Source organism: Zeugodacus cucurbitae, chromosome 4, assembly GCF_028554725.1.
Source record: "Zeugodacus cucurbitae isolate PBARC_wt_2022May chromosome 4, idZeuCucr1.2, whole genome shotgun sequence".
In the NCBI taxonomy this organism is placed as follows: domain Eukaryota; kingdom Metazoa; phylum Arthropoda; class Insecta; order Diptera; family Tephritidae; genus Zeugodacus; species Zeugodacus cucurbitae.
In genome coordinates, this window is record NC_071669.1 from 63,322,794 (window position 1) to 63,344,072 (window position 21,279).

A 21,279-nucleotide genomic window follows, 5' to 3' on the forward strand; every position below is an offset into this window, starting at 1 on the left:
GATTGACAGTTATATATAATTAATATCCAATGCCATCGTTAAATGTTTTCAAAACTCGTTGGATAATGTTTTTGCCTTTACAACATTAGAACAATTTCAAATTATTAAATTGTTTTTTCTTTTATTTATATCTGAAACTATTAAGTTTTTTTTTTAAATTAATGGCCATGGCAACTCTGCTCGTAGTGTATCTCATATTAACAGGTTCTCAACCCACACAGATACTTAACGTATTTTATATATGCTTATGTGCGTGCACCGGCAATGATGAACTCTTTATTTTCAATCAAAAAAAATCCGAAGAGTAAACGGGAAGACCGGGCAAAAACTAATACTACTCTATTCCTAGGTGTTACATTCTTCATTTCGATAATATTTGACTGAATTGCTATCTAGACAAACACACAGCATGAACCAATAACTATAGCTGTGTATAGATTAATTTTACAGAGGCATTGTATTGTGTTTTCTCTGTTAATACTAAATGGACGTTCTCTCAATAATATATACGTATATTATTTATTTGTATTATTAGAATGACTGTTTGACCATTGATGATCAAATGTTCAAAGCGAATTTTGATTAAATAATACTGTTGCAGTAACAAAAAGTGAAAATGCTAAAAACTGCATAAAACGGAGTCGACAACAAAACGTAAAACTATAATAGTAACATTTGTGATAAAAGATATTGTGCAAAAACCTCTAAACTACTTACATTGTTGTTTCCTGCTAAAATGTATATACATTTGTAGAAGGAAATAAATAACACAACTACTACTTATACTATATTAGAAAATATATTTATTGTTAATTGAAAATTGTACGGAAATTACCATGGAAGCCATTTCCAACTACTTTGAGAAGGGTCTAGTGCTGGTGATTGCCGATTTGCTTAGCCTGATAACAGTGTCGTCTTGTTTGATTATTAAGGTGCCACAAATCAATACAATACGAGCAAACAAGTCATCGCAAGGTAAATAAAAAAAATACTATTTTCGACAAAAAATTATGAAAATATACCGCATCACATTTATTCATTCATATTTTAGTTGGGTTGATTAAAAAGTTATTTGTAAATATTTTAAAACTGACAAAATTGACATACAAATATTCAAATGTAATACAGTTAACTCACCTTAATTCAAAAAAAATTCGAGTGAGAGAGACTTTGAGTTATGGAAAATAATTTTTAAGAAATTTTACTTCTATTGCCAATTCAAGAGTTCGAGTTATGGAAGTTCAACTGTAATTGTATGTTTCTGACCTATTAGCATAACTAATAACTTTATATTTTTTTTTTAACAAATCCTAACTTGTCAATTAGTTCATACCTGATTTTTTAAATCTGAATGAATAAATTTCATAATTTTGTAAAATGTTTGAAACCACTGTTAATCTGAATTATCGGCTGCTGATTTTAAAATTACATATATAAAAATATATTAATTACAGTTAAAGTTAAACGTTTTTATTGTTAAATGTATAGCAAAATAAATACAGATTTATATATGTACGTGTATATAGTATATTGAAAATAATTCATCATATTTTCAATACTAAACTAATGTTTGTATTTTATTTTTTGTTTTATTTCAAGGTATTAGCGTTCTTGGTCTCTGCCTCGAACTCTTCAGCTATACCGTGATGTTGTCTTACAACTACAGCCGGGGTTATGACTTTCTATCGTATATGGAGTACCCCATACTATTGCTACAAGAATACGCGCTTATCTACTATACCTTTCTTTATCAAAATTTATTGGGCGTGCGAACACAAATAGTGGCGGTGTTTTATGCTGTCGTGGCAACATTGATTTATTTTAAATTGTTCCCAATATTGATACTTACGTTTCTTGTGGTAAGATTAAGTTTAATAGAGATTAGATAATAAGCCTTTAGATTAATACAAATTACAATAATCTTTTGTGACTCATTATAAGGCATACCAAATTGCCTTATTACCTTTTATATATACATTATTTTGAGTTTAACGTAAAGTAATTTTATTTAAAAAAATTTATTTTGATTTTTTTTAAATCAAATTTATTGTTCCTTGCATAATTTCTTAAAAACTTAAAATTAGTTTAGCCTACTTTGGGGCGCTCTGCGATTTTGTTTTGAGTACAAACATTTTTTATTAGAATTTATCATCATTTATGTTTATTAATTTACAATATTTGTGTATTTGCAGCCATTTTGTACACCAATCGGTGCTACAAGTAAAGTTTTACAATTAATCGCAATTCTACGCACAAAGGATGCTAGTTCTGTCAGCCGCACTACATGGGCTCTATCAGCCTTCACCAATTTGAGTAAGTAATCATGTATAGTACAGAATAAAAATAAATTATGTAATTCTTGTTATGAAACATTCTTTTTTCCATTTTTTAAACCAACCATTTAGCTCGGATCTACACCGTTTACGTGCAATCAAGTGACATAATGTTACTAAGTAACTTTTTCATATCTACTTTCTTAAGTGGGTCAGTATTTGTTGCTGCTTGCATTTACAAGAAAAAAGGAAAATCTGAGTAAGGAATGCGACAGGATTAATTGCATCTTTGTGTATATGCTTGGCATATCCAAAAACTGCAACTTTGCCTGCACTTGTGTGAAACGGAATAATTTTCACATGTGAATAAAAAAAGAGAGAACAGCTCAAATTTATATTTAAAATTAAAATAAATCAATAAAGTGTGTGTTAACTATTTTTAATGAACGTTAAAAATCATTTTAATTACTTTTGAAAATATTTACTAACATAATTGACAAGTCTTTACTGTATATCCTTTAGCTGAGTTGGAGCACATATCTTGCATATTTTTGTTATTTTTTCGCAATTAAATATTTCATATATGTACAACTATTATATCTTAAGTTATTTATTTTCGTAAATATAAAATGTGCTTATTATTAAAAAACTACAATTTGCTTATTAACTATCTGCATAGAAAGCTACTGCAATAGCTAAAACTATTGCGATTATAATACCGCCATAAATGCTCAATGATTTCCAATTAATCTCGCTGTTTGTTTTTTCCACAACGACTTTACGTTCTTTGTATTTACGTTTGTTAAATCGCTTCTCGAATTGTTCGACTTCAGCGCGATTTTTCGCCTCTTCTTGTTGACGCAGCTTTTCTTCTTCCCGTTTTACTTGTTCTGCCAATTTGATACGTGTCTCAACACAAAACTCATCACAAGGAATGGATTTTTGTCCAGCGCGGTGTTTATCGCAAGCCACTTCTACTTTCAAACGTTTGCATTCACAAAATATACGTACTTTTTTACGACACAACTCCGGATTTGGGCACTTGCCTGCATGGCATGGTGTATGACAGCGATGACCGCAGGAAAACTGAAACATATCGGTTTATATGAATATGGGTATTAGTAAAATTTCAAATTCGTATATTTACCGTTTTGAGGCAGCGGTTTCCGCAGCTCTTTAAGCGTTCTTGTATTAAAGCGATTTCCTCTTTGGTGCCTTCTTCTCTGAAATATTCTGAACATTTGTATATTAATTGTGTTATGCCACAATAACATTTGGTTTTGATCATTTTGTCACATGGATTGCATGGCGGAGCATGGCAAGGCCGTGGACAAGCATGCTCACAACCCGGTGGACGGGGTATATTGCAACCCTCTTGGCAGCGGGCGCAGCCGAGTTGCTCCTGATTAAGAAAAATAGAAAACCATTTTAATTCGAGTTTAATAAATTTACAAATTAAGAAAATTTTTGAATGCTTTAAAACTTCACACCTTCATATCGTTCAAATCGGGTACCGAATGGCATATCAGATCACATTTATGGTTACCGCAACGTAATTCCCGTTTACATTTGCGTTGACAGGATGTCGGTTTGGAATTCCAACAAGGCCATTCAGCTATTTCATGTCCACCAATACAAGTAACCTTAACCAATTGTTCACACGGGGGATGTGGCAGTTTTTTGAATTCAAACTAATTACAAGAATATATAATTAAATATACTTGTAAATATTTAATAAAAGTTTCCAATTATATACCTGCTTGCTTTGATGCCAAATATTTGCAGCTCCATTAAGTTGATTTTGTTTGAAGACTTTAGCAGCGGCATGGCATTTAGCTTCGCAAATATGCTGACACCCAGTGGTATCATTTATCTGTCCGCATTTTTGTTGACACGGTGGACATTCATTTTTGTGACAGCGATGTATGATTGGATGGTGACATTTAGAAGGAATTCTGAAAAACTATTACTGTAGCAAAACTTTTAGACAATTATAAAATATATTTACAAACCGGCATAATTCCATACACATGACGCGTGCTGTACGTTCACGACCACAAGGGACACGTTTTGATGTTTTACCACATCGGCAATTGACTTGTGATTGTTGATTACAAGGATAACAGGGTCCTTCATGACACACCGACTGGCACTTGTGCTTTTGACAAGTAAGCGGTTTTCCACATATCTTATCACATTGTTGACAGCTGCTGCCATCACAACACTTCACAAATAATCGTAATAATTATTATTAATAATGGTTATTAACATTAATTTACCTTTTTGTTACAAGTGTGTTTTCCGCAATCTCGCATTTGCTTACATTTAGTTTCACATGTAAATGTTTTCCAACACGGCAATTCCTTTTCATGTATGCCACAGCGGCATCTCTTTTTGGTTATAATTAAGCACTATAAGTGTATGTAAAAATTAGCGAATACGGAATATAATTTAATATTTCATCTTACCAAATTACATTCACCACGATGGCAACGTTGCGTGCAAGTATGCAGCCCACACGATAAGAGTTTTTGGCATGTATCACCACAGGGATCAATGGTTTCAATACAGGGCACGATATTTTGCTATTTGGTGATGGTATGATTTTGTTTAACATACAAATCTACAATGAACTATTATTTTTTACTTACGTTTTTCCCACATGGACAGGAACGTGGTAAACTTAAAGGGCAATCTCCACAAGAACCCGAGTGACATACACGTTTACATGCATGTGCCCCACATGAATATTTAGATCCACAAACCTTTTTGCAATGCCATTTAAGTTCAGAACAATTTCGTTTCTTCGTCTCAGCACCACATTCGCACGCCTGTAAACTGGTACTGGTACATGGGGGACACTTATTGGGCTTATGACATAATTCTTTACATTCATGTTCGCCACAAGCAAGTAGTTCTTTACACTACATATAACAATCAGAAATTTATTTCATATTTAAAATAGTTAATATTTTATGAACTAACCTTTCTATCACACTTCCACTCTTTATCTATACATCGTACAGATTTTTTGTTAGAGTTACCACATAGGCAACTGATAGTGGCATATTGAGAACAGGGCGGGCATGGACCTGGATGGCAAAGTAACATACAAGTATGCCCACATGCCGGTTGTAAATTTTTTCCGCATATTTCTCCACAAGAATGTGGTAATAAAAATGGTGCGGGACGGGGATTTTCTTCTTTACCGCAAAAACACTTATAGTTGGCGGGCTTTTCCTCCAGACTGTAATCTTTGCGACACTGGGGACAACTCCAGTGAAGTGGTCGCTTTCGCTTCGGCGGTACGAATTGACCTAGATTGTTGTAATAACCCTGTTCATTGGCTGTTTGTTCAGATGATGCTTTCATCTGCGCAATACTATCATTAGCCCATCGTCGTATACAGTTTAAATGGAAGAAACAATAACAATGTTTACAAGTCCATATCGAATCAGCTCGGCGCACGCTACCAATACAAATTAAACAAGTTGCTGATCCCGAGTGCAGCGCGTTTTCAAAGAACGTAGCAGTTTTTTGTTGTAGCGCTTGTCCTGAGCGTCTATCGTCCGATTTGTAATGCTTAAATAGGGAATCTGGCAATCATACAGTACATTTTATGACAGCTCTTGTAAATATAAGTAAATGGTACCTAATATTTTAGATTCATTAAGCTCCTCTTCTTCTTCATCAGAACTAGAAGAATACTTTTCAACTATTTTCTTTGCCGCAGCTATATTCCTGGCATGTACTTCTTCAAATCGAGTTGCTCCTTTTGGCTTTTGTTGGCTTGGCTTAGAGATTCCTTTCATCTTTTCGTTTTTAGAAGACAAAACAGACATGTTTTAGGAATTACAAAATTTTGTGTTTCTGACGTGGGAAATAAAACAATTTTCTGAATCTGCTAAATCGGAGCCATTTCAAGGTTACCAGAAATTCGGAATTTTTAAAATTTTTGTGGAGATTAATTATATTATTTGGGGCTATTTATTATAGACGATTTAAAAATTAATGATTTATAGAAGTTTATTAAAGAAATTTATATTTAACATAAGGGTATGCATTCTTAAAATATGTAAAATAGATTCCAAATATTGTCTAAATTTTTACGCCTATATGTATGTAAATAAAACACTTTTTATTTATTTTGTCAACTTATATGAAGTTTTTTTTTTAATTTTTATAATTAAAACCAACTTGTTTAGTTTAAACATATAAATCACAATTTATTTTCAATGTATATATGATTGTTGTACACAAATTTTGTATAAAATATTATAACATCTATGTAAAGACATATATCAAAATATATACTTAAAGTAGATACATATGTAGCATTTACAATATTATATTTGCTCCTTATTATTCTTCCGAAATCGCAGGATTTAAGAAAAATTTGAAATCAAAACCGATATTACGGTAATTACCCATTTGTATACCTCCGTTTTCAGCACGGATTTTGACAACCTTTCTCTGTACAAGTTTTAATATATCCTCAAAATGAGTATCATGTGCGTGTTCAGCTATTGTCTTACATAGTTCTTGTATATACCAAGAACCTGTAACCTTATCCCTATGTGCTTTGAATCCTTCCATAGTTGCGTAGCAAATTAGTAAATCCGACATCTCCGCATTTAGTTTCTCATTCCTTGAAGTAAAAGGAATTGTGTCAGTCTCAGTTTTAGATGTTATTCCTTTGTCTTGCATAGAACCACGGCAGAATGGAAATATAAGAACCTTTGGTTTCACTTCTAAATTGGGACATCTCCTGTTTGAAAAGCGATCGATGACTTCTTTTACTTTAACGACTGATTCATCACTGAAAACAACGACGTCTTCATTTTGTTCGTTGAGTTCTCCATGACTCATAAATGCTAAGACAAAAGATTCTGTTTGGCGTGTATACTCTGAATTTAGTAAAGTTTCTAGTAAATCGAAAAATTCCGTTTGAGAACCATCTATTGTTTTGAATATTTTAAAACCTAATTGTCTGAATACATATATGAGTGCATCACTATCATTTGCGGCTCCATTGCGGTAATCATCTTTAAAACTTATGTAATTCGCTATGAATAGGACTCCTCGATTATGGTTCGACTGCATTTTATATGTTCCAATATGGTCACATGTACTAATTCGATTGGCTTTTACTACTTCATATTTTTCTATAGGATCAACAGTGTCTAAGAACTCTGTTAAGGCTGGCGTGGAATTCTCACCAACCTGAAAAATTAACAACAAATGAATATTATAATTATAATGTAAATTTAATATAGAAATTTTAAAATTATAGCGATTACCATAGAATGTACGCTGTCTGGCGTGTCAGTGGTACTTGCTGAAACTAATTCAATTGGTGCTTCTAATACGCGATGTATAGTTTGCGGAATACTATTGCGCTGTTCTCTGATACCATAAAATTCTCTGTCCCTTTGCAAAATTTGAAGTGCTTCGACTTTGTCCAAAGCTTTAAGAATTTGCTTCAACGTTTCGAACGCTTCAGGACCTCTGTGAGTAATTTTCTCAAACAGTTTTTTGTGCATAAATTCATCTGAAGTTTGTGATCCTTCAATATCCACCATGTTTTGAGAATCTATGCGAAGATTACAAACCATTTGATCGGAAAGTAAATCCGTCCTCCTACACGCTTGAAGCAATTCCTTAAATTCAGTGTGTTGGACTAGCTTGTCGATGTTTTCCTTTATTATTTTGCGATGTTTAACATCCATTTTTTTGCGTTAGAAGTGGGTGGCAATGAAATTAAATTAGTCAGCAGCTAAAATGGTAGCAATGTTGGCAATGGCACTGGCCTAGAATTATGAATCTTTAATGCCTGGAAAATCGTATATATGTACTTGCAAATGTTTTATTATTAAGCACCAAATACGATTTGCAACGCAGATTTGTAAAGTTTTTAAAACAAATGAATTAAATCAATTTTTCTTTTACAAAATTTTGCTCCTTTATTATAAACAAAGGCCTGCACAATTTGCAATTTCAGAAATACACAATCACAGCAGTTCTGCACAAAGGCTATTTCACATATCCATTCTACGTTGCCACCTATGTCGACTTTCATATATTTCTTGATATATCAGAATATTTTTAATTATATTTAAAATGGATAAACATTTATTAATTGTATATTTGTTCTTGGTTCGAAATCAAGTAATTTTTAAAGAAATATATCAATAAATTTTAGAATAATGAAATGTTAAGTTAAGCTATCGACATAATCTTTGAGTGTTAAGTTGGCTTAACACGATGGAAAATCATAGCAATGCGGCAATAATTAGCAACCCTAAGTAAAATGTCAAATACAAAGGGAAAAAAATCGGCAAATTCTTTTTTGTAGCGCGTGCAAGTTTCGCCGAGTTATTAATTTGTGAATAAAATTAATTAGATTTTAAAACTATTTCAAGAAATATTTGTACTGTTGTAAGTTATCGCAATTAAAATTGTATCTGAATTATCTTTACTACAGCATATAGCTGTCCGCATGTTAAAACCAGAGAGTATATTTTTTGCTTAACCTCGAAGTTGTTTAGTTCATTTATAGGCCAAATCGTACTTATAGTATACCAATAATGATAGGTGTCAATTAAATGTTTTTTAGCAGTTGGTTTTAACTGTATTTATAAAATACTAGCATTGAACCATGCAAAATGCATATATGTATGAATTTGCAATATTCATTACGCAGTGTGTTCAGTGTGAAGGTATTTCTGATGCATGTATATTTTCTGATGCATCTCTGCATGGTTTCGTTAAATGCGTGTGCGTGTGTTGATCTGCCATTTTGACGTAAAGTAAATTACTACGTTTTGATTTGTCAATGAAAGTACATATGGTGTAGAATTAAAGCTGGATTGTGATTGTTGTGTTTTACTATGTTCTGACACATTTTCAGTTCCTACTTCGTAAAGATTTTGATGTTTATATTTTGATTAAGTAAATGAAACAATGAATTTTCATACAATATTAGCAGTAGTGTTTGCTGTTTTAGGATCAGTTTCCATCGTAACAGTGTTAATTTTACTAGGTAAGATTTGTATTATTTCGACTTTCAATATGTGTGAAAAATAAATACAACAAATGGAAATTATTTGGAAATGCAAACTTTGACCCCCTACTAGTTGTATTCAGTAAGGGATCTAGAAATATTATACTATGAATCAAAATGTGGTAATATAAAAACTAATCTCTTGTTTTATAATAATTATAGGTTGGTTCCTTATCTGGAAAGCATTTTTATCAAAATTCCGACTAGTTCGTGAATTGCTGGGTCAAGGAAACGGTGATGAGGTGCAACCTATAGAGCAACAACCTCATATAAGAGCGAAAAAAATACGCCGAGACTAAAATCAGTAAACTGTGAGCAGTTTACAGATAATCGAAAATAAGCAAAGTAGTTAAATTAACTATTACTTAATAAATATTAGTAATTAACAAATAATATTAGAGATTTTTACGGAAAATCCCATAAGATGAATATCCGCTGTGCTAAACCTGATGATTTGATGAGTATGCAGCACTGCAACTTGCTCTGCCTACCTGAAAATTACCAAATGAAATATTACTTTTATCATGGGCTCACCTGGCCGCAGCTTAGTTATGTAGCTGAAGATGATAAAGGTAATATTGTAGGATATGTGCTGGCCAAAATGGAGGAACCTGAACCTGGTGAAGAAAGTAAACATGGCCATATTACATCATTGGCCGTGAAAAGATCATACCGTCGACTGGGATTAGCACAAAAGCTGATGAATCAAGCCTCGCAAGCCATGGTAGAGTGTTTCGATGCGCAATACGTATCTTTGCATGTGCGTAAAAGCAACCGCGCCGCTCTCAATCTATACACAGATTCGTTGAAATTTAAGATAATTGAAATCGAACCGAAATATTATGCTGATGGCGAAGACGCATATGCGATGCGTCGTGATCTGAGTGAATTTTCAAAAAAGGAAAATTCTGAGGAGTCGGCACATGATTCGAAAGCTATTACAGCGGACGGTGGCGAAAAAGACAAGATCAACTATAGGCAAGCAATATCGCATGATCACAGCGGTCATGATGGACATTGTTGTTAAATCAACGGGATGTTAGAATTTAAGGTGCTCGTATGCAATTTGGGTATAATTTTGTATTTATATATTTTTCGGAAATTTTAATATCTCTAAATAAATTTGTATAATCCTCTTGGATTTATAAATATAAAATATGATTAATATGAAATGTATATGAATTTTTATTTCTTAATTAACTCTTGGCAACTGCATACATTTAACAAAAGTCGACGAGCATTATGTAAACTAATCTGATTGTAAAATTAAAAATATCATATGCTCTGAAATTTTTCTTAGCAATCTGTAAGAAATGTGCACTTGTCGCAGGTACACAGAAAAATTTACGTTTCTGGTTTGTAAAATAGCTCTCTCCAAATTTGGAAAGGTCAAATATATAAAGGTTTGACAAACTGTATATACCTACGTGTCTGACATTAAACCTGTACATACATACTTATATTGAAATATATTTTTTAATCTCCTCCAAAAAAATGTCAGCAAATTCATTAAACTTAATTTCAACTTTAGACTGTCACCAAGCTGATTTGTTAAGCAAAAAACCGAAAAACAAAAGAGAAAATAAAATTGAACTACAAAATGTAGACTCGTACACTTTTTAAAATTCACTTTTTGACTATGAAGCGTACGCAAATAATTTATGCGAAAAGTTTTGTTTCGACGAGGTACGCGCCGATTAACCATTTATGTGCGCCGACTCACCGCCGCTACCTCCCTGTGTTCCACTTTGCATGCATTTGAATTAATGCATTTGACAGTTGGCCTCAGGACATGACCACCATAATGCTTACGAAACGAAAAATGTTAATAGCATTTGAGTAAAAGTTTGTCCAAAGCGTTGGTGGCACTATTCAAACGAGGGGAAAGTGGAATGATGATGGTGTTAAGCGGTTGTAGCTACTTGCATAACATTATAAGTGTTGTGTTAGTCAAAATGTTACTTTATTTTGTATTTTCTATTCTGACAATAAAGCGATGGAAATATTAAAAAAGAAAAGGAAAAATACATAAATATCAGTTTAGAGAAAAATATTAATAAATGAAGAAGTGTTTTAAATTTTACTGATTTATGTCCTAAATGGGGTGTTTATTATTGGGTAATAAAAAATTAATTTTTACTTCATCGTTAAAAACGAAATGTAAAATTTATTATAACCACTAACATATGTTAATCAAACGCAGCGTGGTTCGTTTAACAAGAGCAACAATTCTATAGCAAATGACAGGAAAACAAAATTTGATTATCGACAAAACGACAAAAATGCATTATAAAATATCCATGGAGTTTTTATATGATTTATGGGAAGATATGAATCGAAGAAAAACATTTTGGCACAAAATGTCCCTTAGGAAAATATGGAAAATGCGATACAGGAAATATCACGATAAATACTGAACGTGTAGCAGGCGCCTTAGAGGTGGAGAAAAGTTGTTAAAGGCTAGGTCTATTTAAGCCGATCTTACCATGTAGATTTATTCGCAAAGTAGTCATCAACTTTAATTTCATACAACTGCCCCCTATTGTTTGAATTGGTAGAGTACACAATTTGCTTGCCTTGACTTAAGTTTGAGAACATCATGCATTCGTCTCTTACTATAAAATGCCTACATATATACATATGAATGTGTGAGTTCATGAAATTATGCACTTCCCATTACGCTTGAAGGAAGTAGTAATTGCCATGCATATAAAGTCAGCAACACTTCAGAGCGCAGCGTTTAGTTTTTTGTTTTTGAAAAACACTTTCATTTACATTTGCAAATACAAAACAAAAAATACTAAAAATTTTAAATTACATAAATACAGCAAACTTTTTATGTGCCGTAAAAGGTAAAAGGTAATAAAAGTATGAAATTGCACTTGATTTAAAGTAAATGGTTGACCTTTACATTAATAGTTCTGTATAGATGTTCAGACTAATTTTGGCAATTTTATTGTTGAATAGAATTAATAGCTCATAAAAATAGTTTGTAATATGGTACGATGTGTGATTCTACATTTACTTAGGTTATGTAATAGTATAAATAGGCTAATTTGTTAACACCAGTGGGTAATAGCTCATTAAGTAATAAAATGCAAACGCAGTGATTTTGTGATTTTTTGCACATTTTTACGTTTTTTATTGTTTACACATTCATATATCCATAATATATAATCAACACCCTACAAAACATAATACTGGCCAAATGAGCTGTGTTCAAAAAATAACGGGAATTTTTGAAAAACAAGGCAGAAAGAAAATAAATTTACTGAAAAATGAGAATCTGTTTTTTAACATCCTTTCAACTTGATCTGTTTTCTGGAGGTTTTTCAAGTAGGGTTCCCGGGAAATCATAACGACTAAAATTTCTGTATGGCGAATAAACTTTTTTAAAGTTTGGAAACAAGTTTGGCAGCAGTTAGCAGTAATCCAATTCGATTCTGCGTCGAATCGGCCGAATATTTGCTCTTCTCCAGGTAGTCGATATAGTTCATACCCAGTGTATCCCAGAAAACTGTGGTTCTCACATCTCTGACAGATACTTCGAAGTAGGTCCGGCGGCTGAATTCCACTGTTTTGAAACTTTCTGAATCTTTTTTATGTACTAGTAGTTCCATATTTTGTCGTCGTCTATGAAATGACACTGAAAACTCTTTCGGATTGCTATTGAAGAGTATCAGATGCATTGCATCGCTTGCTATTGCTTTCCGAATTCAGCAAACGCCCAATTCAAGCATGTTATGATCCACGTGGGATTTTGAGATGCCTATTGTCTCAACCAATTCGCGCAATTTCAATCAGCGGTTTGCCAATACGAGCTCGTGGACTTTTTCACGTTACCCTGGTTCCCGGTTTTTGGGGCGTCTGGGCGAGGCTCGTAGAAGACCGACCAATAAATATGTTGAAACACTTTACACACATTTTGTAGGTCGTCATCGAAGGGTAGGAATTACCATATACGACATCGTACGATTTCTCTTCCAAAAACAGAACTCGAATTTCCAACCGATATTGCTTCTTTTTCCGATTTTTCCGGACGCGCTCTCTTTTATCACTGCGAGTCGGATTCTTAGATTCTCGAAATACTTTCCATTCTTTCTGTCATTACACACTAGTGCTTATGTGATCCTGTCGCAGGACATGTGTAAAATTAGGCATGTATTATGTTGCTTTATCAGAACATTTTATTTAAACCAACGCAGACATACAAATACTAATGAGAACACAAATCATTTTGTTTGCGCTCTTTGTTTTTGTAAAGCTTACTTTTTATACGAGCACGACAACAGAAACTTATTTCGTAAGTAATTGTTGCACTCCAGGTGTCGTTTGCAGTTTCACCTTCTTCCATTTCCGCTTTCGCATTTTCATGAAAGGGTGCAACTTTTGCAAAGTCGTTCATTGTAGATTTTATGTGCTCGCCTCGCCAGTTGGTTGAGTTTGGCACAAATTGCTAAATTGTTATTTAAGGCTTTTTCTTTTACGCCACATCTGTGTGTGTTGTTGTAGTTGTTAAGTGCTAAATTTTGTTGTCGTTTTCTTTTATGGAATTGTTCAAGTACTTTGAAGACATATTGTAAATAGTGGTTTACAGTAGGTTTTATTCATGGTAAGAATGTTCTGTGATAGTTGAGGCTTTGAAATAATCGACTTTAATAATTGTGTCCTAATTTGCCTAATTGACCAACAAGACAATACGGAATTGCTCCCTCCATCAAAATATTATTCAGCACTCTCACTTCCATATAAATGGTTATAACTTCGAAGCTTTTGACCATCTACTTAGTCTGAGAACTCTTTAATATACGAAATAGAATCCCATATTACACATTTTTTTAAGGAGTCATCGGTATATTAAAACAAGGAAGGAAGGGCTAAGTTCGGGTGTCACCGAACATTTTATACTCTCGCAATTTCTTTTCACATATTCGGCATATATATGGTATAAAGTCCATTGAAGGTTTGAAAACCCTAATATTAAGTATATGGGAGATAGATGAAGTTATGACCCGATTTCACTCATTGTTGGCACGGATACATATTATTAGAAGAAACATATTCCCTCAAAATTTCTACAAAATATCTGAGAGACTTAACTATAATTTCAGTAAAACATTTGTTAGAAGCGCTGAGGTCTTCATATTCGATTTATAGGATCTTGAAAACTTATGGACCGATTTGGACGATTTTTAGAAGAACGATGCCACTCTTTAAATGCAGTATTTTTGCAAAGTTCTGTTCCAATGTCTTCACTAGTACTAAGTTTATATATTGTACAGTAAACTATTCAGACCGACTTCAGATTTCTGGTATATGGAAAGTAGGCGTGGTTGTGAACCGATTTGGACTATTTTCTCAACATATCATTGGGAAGCTAGGAAGATATTATGAACCGAAAATCATTGAAATTAGTCGAGTAGTTTCGGAGATATGGTTTTACCAATAAGTGGGCGAAACCACGCCCATTTAAAATTTTGTATACCATTTTAATTGCAGCACTTCTGTACCATTTTTATAATGCAATTTAAGGCTTCTGGTGGTTTTCCTTACTGAATTAAAGCATTTTTACTAGTTTTCAACATAACCTTTGTATAGGAGGTGGGCGTAGTTATAATCCGATTTCCTCCATTTTTGGATAATGTATAAGGTTGTACCTAAATGAAACGACTCCTTTATATAGCTTTAGTAGTTTGCGAGATACATATGTACAAAAAACTTAGTAGGGGACGGGGTCACTTTACTTCAATAGCTTAATTTATGACTGAGTTATAGCTTTTTATATGTTTTCGGTTAACGCTATTTTGTGGGCGTGGCAGTGGTCCGATTACGCCCATCTTCGAACTTAACCTTCTTATGGTGCCAAGAAATACGTCTTCCAAATTTCATCAAGATATCTCAATTTTTACTCAAGTTACATCTTTCACGGACGGACGCACAGACAGACATCCGGATTTGAACTTTACTCGTCACCCTGATCATTTTGATATATATAACCCTATATCTAACTCGTTTAGTTTTAGAACTTACAACCAACCGTTATGTGGACAAAACTATAATACTCTCGTAGCAACTTTGTTGCGAGAGTATAACAAATATGTAGTTCTGTAAGATTTATTTCCCATTTCTGATTTAAAAAAGTGATATGGCTGTGTAATTATGGAAGAAGCTTAAGTAAAGACCAAGTTAGTTTTTTATCAGATTAATATATAGAATATCATTTGGATCTAGATGTCTCACAAATTAACCTCTTCAAGTATAACGAATATGATTACATTTTGCATATAGACCTGGGTGATTTCATTGAACGTTTTCGCCGTCCCCTAACATGGACCGACGTGATCTCGAACTTGACCTCCGTAAACTCTTGTTTTGAATTTCCCTGATTATAAAAGAACTCCAGCTTGTCTTCACTTAACTCTACAAAACGTAAACAAACTTAACTTCCCTTGATCCCTGGCATGGCCTGGAAAGTGATGGGGTTTTGGACCAACACTACAACGATATAAAATCCTGTCATAAAACCAATAGCTCGAAGTTAAGGTGTGGGAACATGAACTTTCGGCAAAAAATTGAATAGAAAAATCGCCGAAATCAAGTTGGTTGAAGGTAAGTATAACGGTATTATATTATATAATCTACTTTGCCTACGTACCAAAATCCCAAAGCGACAATGTTAGTTATGTATATAGTTTAAATTGTTGAACACATTGTAATAGCATTTAATCAAATTGTCGGCAGAACGTCAAAACGAGGAAGGAAGGCAACAACTAGCTCTCACACACACACAAACAAAGAAACAAAAATAAAAGTTGCCACACTGTGTCCACCAATATTGACAGCTGCAAATTTTCACACGCAGCTGTTGTGTGGACACCAAATCGGTAGGCGCTTAAAACGAAAAATGCAGATGAACACCAAATACAGTTAACCAAGCAGTGTAGTGGCGCTGCAGCTCACACACACACACACACACATACACTCGCACATTGTGAATTGTGATCGATATGCAACAATGCGGGAATTTCGAACATTCATGTTCAGCGTGGCGCTGCGAATGCTGTTGCACTTGTGCACTTGTGTGCCACATGTAGCCGCTTCTTGTTTTTCGTTTTCGCTGTTGTAATGCGGAATGTTTCACTTGTACCTTTTGTAGGTCATTAATTATGATTCGTAAGGGTCTGCACATTTGCAATTAAATGCACACAGACACTCAGAGGACTATATACAACAGCCAACCATTCAGAGATTATTGGACCAAGTGGTTCACTTACATATGTATGTATATGATAAGAGAGTACTTTGAAAAATGCTACTCTGTAATGCTGTAGGGAACTATTATACCCTAAAGTCTTTTGCATGGGACTAATTAATATCTTACAGAGTAATCCGAATGTAGTCTCTTCAAAATTACTCGCAAAATCTGTTACAACGGTCTTAGAACTGGTAAAATGTATTATACAAGGTATGTTCAAAAAATAACGGGAATTTTTTTTTTGACTAAAATATTTATTTATTCGTCTAAATGATTGTTGTCGCCATCAATAATAGTCTTCATACGATATTTTCTACTTATGCCAACGTTTCTTCGGAGTCATGTCTGGCGAATATGGTGTCTGGGGCATCGTTACAGTATTGAAGAATTCACGAACAAGCAACGAAGTGTGAGCTTTTATCAAACGAAAATTGCCAAGCTAATAAAAACACTATACTTAGTGATATTAAGCAGGACCAGAGTGCGATGTCTATTATGCCCTCGCCTATAATCACAGTATAAATATGCAATGAATATAGCTGAAAAATGTATCGTACTTCAAGGGCATGTATATCAACTTAATAAAAAAATGACTATTTGTCTCTCCAAACTAGTGAAATTTAAATTTTTAAAATTCCCGTTATTTTTTGAACATACCATTGTTCTATTTTTAGGTCAAAATGTTAGCCTACCTAACATTCTTTACATTATTGAAGTCAAATTGAATATCTAGTTTGGTTGTTTTTGTACTATAGTACTAGTTATAGACTAGTGAATTTGTTACTAGTTCGCTACCAACTCAAGTTACATAACAATTGTTGAAGCATATGTTTTTAAGTGGCGGCCTCTTATGAATTTATATACAATATACTCATATATGAAATGTATGTATGTAAAAGTGTAATGATTTTAGGTTCGAATACTGAAAATGTTCGTGTAGTATTTATCATCGGAGGCAGCAAAATGTTTGCATATTTGTGGTTTTGCGAGTATGCACTTGTATGGCAATAAAATTTAAAATGGTAATTCGGTACTATTTACTCTGGAAGAAGCGTTTCCTGACTAAATTTTGGCAAATAGGTGCAACTGATAAACAGCGTTGACAGAATTATGAATTGTGCACTTGGTGCAATTGCATTTCATCGGCTAGTTTAAACATGACTAAGGAGTTCGTTTTATTGAAAAGGAGTGCTTAAGAATCATCAGGAAAATTTAATATAGTAATTTTATTTGAATAAATAATTAATAATAATCGGTTAACTTGGAGAAAGGTCGCAATTTTTTTTACTGAAATATCTTACAGTTTCTATATGCAGTAGAGCTCTTGGTATTTGACTAATTGACTAACCGGATAGGGCATTATTCGAATAATAATATTCGGTTTGCAGTATCCGGATAATCGTAAGTTGTCGACTATTCGATTAACCGCTTATTTCCGACTATTAAGTTAACCGTTCGTTGTGGACTCTTCGAATAGTGAAAGCTCAAATCGAATATTCGAATAATCGGGTTTCGGGGTATCCGAATAATTTTCAGAGCCCTAATATGCAGCATATTATTTTATTTCCAATAAATGATTTTACTCATTGGACATATTTAGTAGTCATGAATTTTGTATGGAATTTAGTTCGCCGAAGCCATTGTTCTTCTCATACTTGAATTTGAAAAATGAGTATTGTGCCGCAAATAAGCTCACTTCTAAAAGCGAGGTGCGGTTGTCAATGGTGTTTATGGTTAGTTTGAAGTGTAAATATCTGCATTCATTGTACTAAATAATATACCCTGTATAGAAGTAGTTATAAATATTTATTTATAAATGTATATAGGCTTTTATTTTCATCCATTTTCCACTTTTAGTGAATAAACTTTTATCGTTTTTTTTTTGTTGTGAAAGTCGAAGGTTTCTACGTGGATACCGTTGATATCATATTTAGATCACGAGCCGGTCTATAGATATGGCATTTATGATGTACGACTATATACATATAGAAACCAGTGAATTTTGACCCTCGAAGTTGCTTTCGGTGATACGTGACTGTAAATTGGCCTTAATTACTGTCATAGAACAGTTCAAATCTTGGAACTTATGTTATCTTTTGCTATGCAAGAAAATATCGAATTATGTATTTCCACTCCATGATTATAAAGCTCGCAAAACTCATACGGTTATGTAGAATGACGTTGAACACAACTATTAGCTTCGTCAGAATCGGGAAGAGCTCTCCGAGGTGTTCGATACCAGAAGAGGTTTTAGACATGGTTATTCTTTCTCGTGTGTATTGTTCAATATAATGATGGAAAAAGTTATACGCGTCAACAATCTGAACCGCAGTGGCACTATCTATTCTAAAAGCCAATACTACTGGGATATGCCGATTACATTGACATAATAGGCCTTACCAACAGAGCCGTATTTTTTCAGACTAAAAAGAGAAGCGAAAGAGGTTGGTCTTGTGATGAACGAGAGGAAGACAAAGTACTTGGTGGCCACACACAAAATTTCCTAGCGCCTTGGGAATAACGAAACTATTGGCATTTGGAAAATATAAGGACCTTGATCAACTGGGAACCAGCATAAATGCCACAAACAATCTAAGCCTGGAGATGAAGCCTACTTTTGGGATCGGCACAGAAACATGGCCGATGACAACCCGTGATGAGAAATATGAGCATTCGAGAGAATTGTTATTCGCAACATCTTTGAAGTCGTCCATGTGAGCGAGGAATAGCGAAGAAGATGGTACCATGAACTGCATGAGATCTACGAGCATCTACGGTATAAAAATCAAACGAATGCGCTGAATAGATCATGTCATACGATGACGATGCTCCAGTGAAGAGATCTTTCGATTCGTGGCGCATGGGTGGCCAACGGAAGCAAGGGCGCCCACGCATACAATGGAAGGACCAAGTGTATAGGGACCTGTCTGAACTTGAGATGTACAAATGGCGTGCCTTCGCAAACGATAGAAGCAACTGGCGAAGTCTTGTCTTCTTGGCCCAGACCGACCCACGGTTGCAGTTCCAAAGAAGAAGATTATATAGCCTACAACAAAATTATTTAGAAATAGTGATTCAATTTCTTTATTTAGATTATTAATTAATTATTAGCTCCTAATTGAGCAAATAAGTGGATGACAAGCGATCAGAAGAGTAGTTGTGAGAGTAGTGCGACTAGTACAACTGGCATAAAATAATAAATGAATGCTTTATAATAAATGTTTAAGCGCACCTATGTAACGGTATAAATTCTAACTTACAAGTGGCTGTCTGACCAACCAATACCGACCCACTCATGGGTGCATCTACATAAATTGCTGAACTTTAAGCAGAATGTAAATAGTCGCAAGTATCTTTGGCTTGCACTCGATGCTGTTTGCGGTTCCGTACGTGAGTTATCAGACAGCAGCAACAAACACAAACAAATATACGGGAAATGTAGAAAAAAAAACATAAAATTCAGCAAACGCCACTTCAGGCATGAGTAATAGAAAACTTTCTAAATTATACTCGAAATTCGAATGTTGTAGTATATGAATAATTGAAAAGAATATGTCGACGCCATGGGTCGGTTGCCTGAAACTCACAATATCCAAGTAGCACTTAGATTTTGTAAATGTGTTTGTTGTATGTAGTTGTAGTAGTAGATAGGTATTTTAAGTTTCGTGCGCAACCACTTGAATATTTTGCTATTGACAGCATTGATACTATAGATTCTGCTATCAAATGTGGCCCTCACAACCCCTCTCTCAGTTTCCACGCGCGCTTTCATGCACACACAACATTGTTGTAATGCCACACAACGGTTTAGTGGTTTTCCTCGTAGTCACAAGTGTTCTACTCGAAAGTTTTTCGCTCAATAACGACCCAATTCATTCACTTTCACTGCTCGGCTAGTCTTTTGTTTCGACTTAAGCATACGAAATGCAATCGTTCGGAAAAAGGTCGAGTGCAGCCAATGAGTTGAAAGAGATGCGAGTTGAACGCCGGCAGGATGAGAAGGTGAAAATGCGTTTTTCTTGGGGCGATTAAAGCATAATTCTCTATGGATGTGTGCAAACATACAGCATATATACTGCTATAAACAAAATAATGTGTACACTTAAAAATGAGTATGTGTGTGCTCACAACAATCAGCATTGTCCGCTTAAGAATTACTGTACGAGAGCGCTGTGTTGGTTTATGGCTGTGGCACCGCCATGTGCTGGCTGTGGCGTCCAAACTTACACAAGCAACCCAAAGTTACGAGTAGTACGATAAGGGCTGCTCTTGAGTTACCAAAGTTTGGCTTAGTTTAGTTTATTACTTGACGTTGCCATAGTTGAGAATTTGCGCTTAATTGCACTGACGTGTGTGTGTATCTGTTTGTTCTTGTTGCTGCAGCTGTGAAATAACTTTACGTTTCATTTAACTTGAAAAAATACTCGCATGTGAGTTTGTGTTGTTTTGGAGCACTTGTGCTTATCTAAGAAATTTAAAAGAGCTCGTTCGCTGTCTGTCAGCGTAATAATGCTAAAGACACACCATATTTCATATTTGATCTCTGGGCAAATGCATTGATAAATTTCGTACTCTGTCAACCATGAGGTACGTTTGCTGCAGGGTGGAAGCAAGTGGTTTGCTTTGTATACGTGTTTAATTTTAAAGCGTGCCCTCGTGGGTTTATAATTCAAGACGTGAAAAGGCAG

At 34.2% G+C, this 21,279-nt stretch overlaps 5 protein-coding genes across 5 annotated transcripts; 3 read left to right on the forward strand and 2 right to left on the reverse strand.

The window, feature by feature from the left end:
• The first annotated feature begins 314 nt into the window (after positions 1-314).
• LOC105211097 (solute carrier family 66 member 3) lies at positions 315-2,720 on the forward strand. Its single transcript, XM_011182376.3, has 4 exons — positions 315-975; positions 1,600-1,859; positions 2,193-2,313; positions 2,406-2,720. The coding sequence occupies exons 1-4, from the start codon at positions 837-839 to the stop codon at positions 2,534-2,536; spliced, it is 651 nt and encodes a 216-aa protein (XP_011180678.1). The 5' UTR covers positions 315-836; the 3' UTR covers positions 2,537-2,720.
• Positions 2,721-2,865: 145 nt separating this feature from the next.
• Positions 2,866-6,203, reverse strand: LOC105211096 (NF-X1-type zinc finger protein NFXL1). Its single transcript, XM_011182374.3, has 10 exons — positions 5,926-6,203; positions 5,259-5,869; positions 4,925-5,197; positions 4,742-4,858; positions 4,553-4,684; positions 4,286-4,497; positions 4,030-4,228; positions 3,764-3,964; positions 3,421-3,675; positions 2,866-3,359 (listed from the first exon to the last, which is right to left on the reverse strand). Exons 1-10 carry the CDS (start codon positions 6,113-6,115, stop codon positions 2,937-2,939), a joined length of 2,613 nt encoding a protein of 870 aa, XP_011180676.1. The 5' UTR covers positions 6,116-6,203; the 3' UTR covers positions 2,866-2,936.
• Positions 6,204-6,470: 267 nt separating this feature from the next.
• Positions 6,471-8,328, reverse strand: LOC105211098 (caspase Dronc). The gene is made up of 2 exons (XM_011182377.3): positions 7,574-8,328; positions 6,471-7,496 (listed from the first exon to the last, which is right to left on the reverse strand). Exons 1-2 carry the CDS (start codon positions 8,000-8,002, stop codon positions 6,636-6,638), a joined length of 1,290 nt encoding a protein of 429 aa, XP_011180679.1. The 5' UTR covers positions 8,003-8,328; the 3' UTR covers positions 6,471-6,635.
• A 755-nt stretch (positions 8,329-9,083) lies between these two features.
• On the forward strand, positions 9,084-9,690 carry LOC105211099 (small integral membrane protein 13). The gene is made up of 2 exons (XM_011182379.3): positions 9,084-9,315; positions 9,499-9,690. The coding sequence occupies exons 1-2, from the start codon at positions 9,237-9,239 to the stop codon at positions 9,633-9,635; spliced, it is 216 nt and encodes a 71-aa protein (XP_011180681.2). The 5' UTR covers positions 9,084-9,236; the 3' UTR covers positions 9,636-9,690.
• A 70-nt stretch (positions 9,691-9,760) lies between these two features.
• On the forward strand, positions 9,761-10,512 carry LOC114803504 (N-alpha-acetyltransferase daf-31). Its single transcript, XM_029039567.2, has one exon. It carries the CDS (start codon positions 9,761-9,763, stop codon positions 10,361-10,363), a length of 603 nt encoding a protein of 200 aa, XP_028895400.1. The 3' UTR covers positions 10,364-10,512.
• The last annotated feature ends 10,767 nt before the right edge of the window (positions 10,513-21,279 follow it).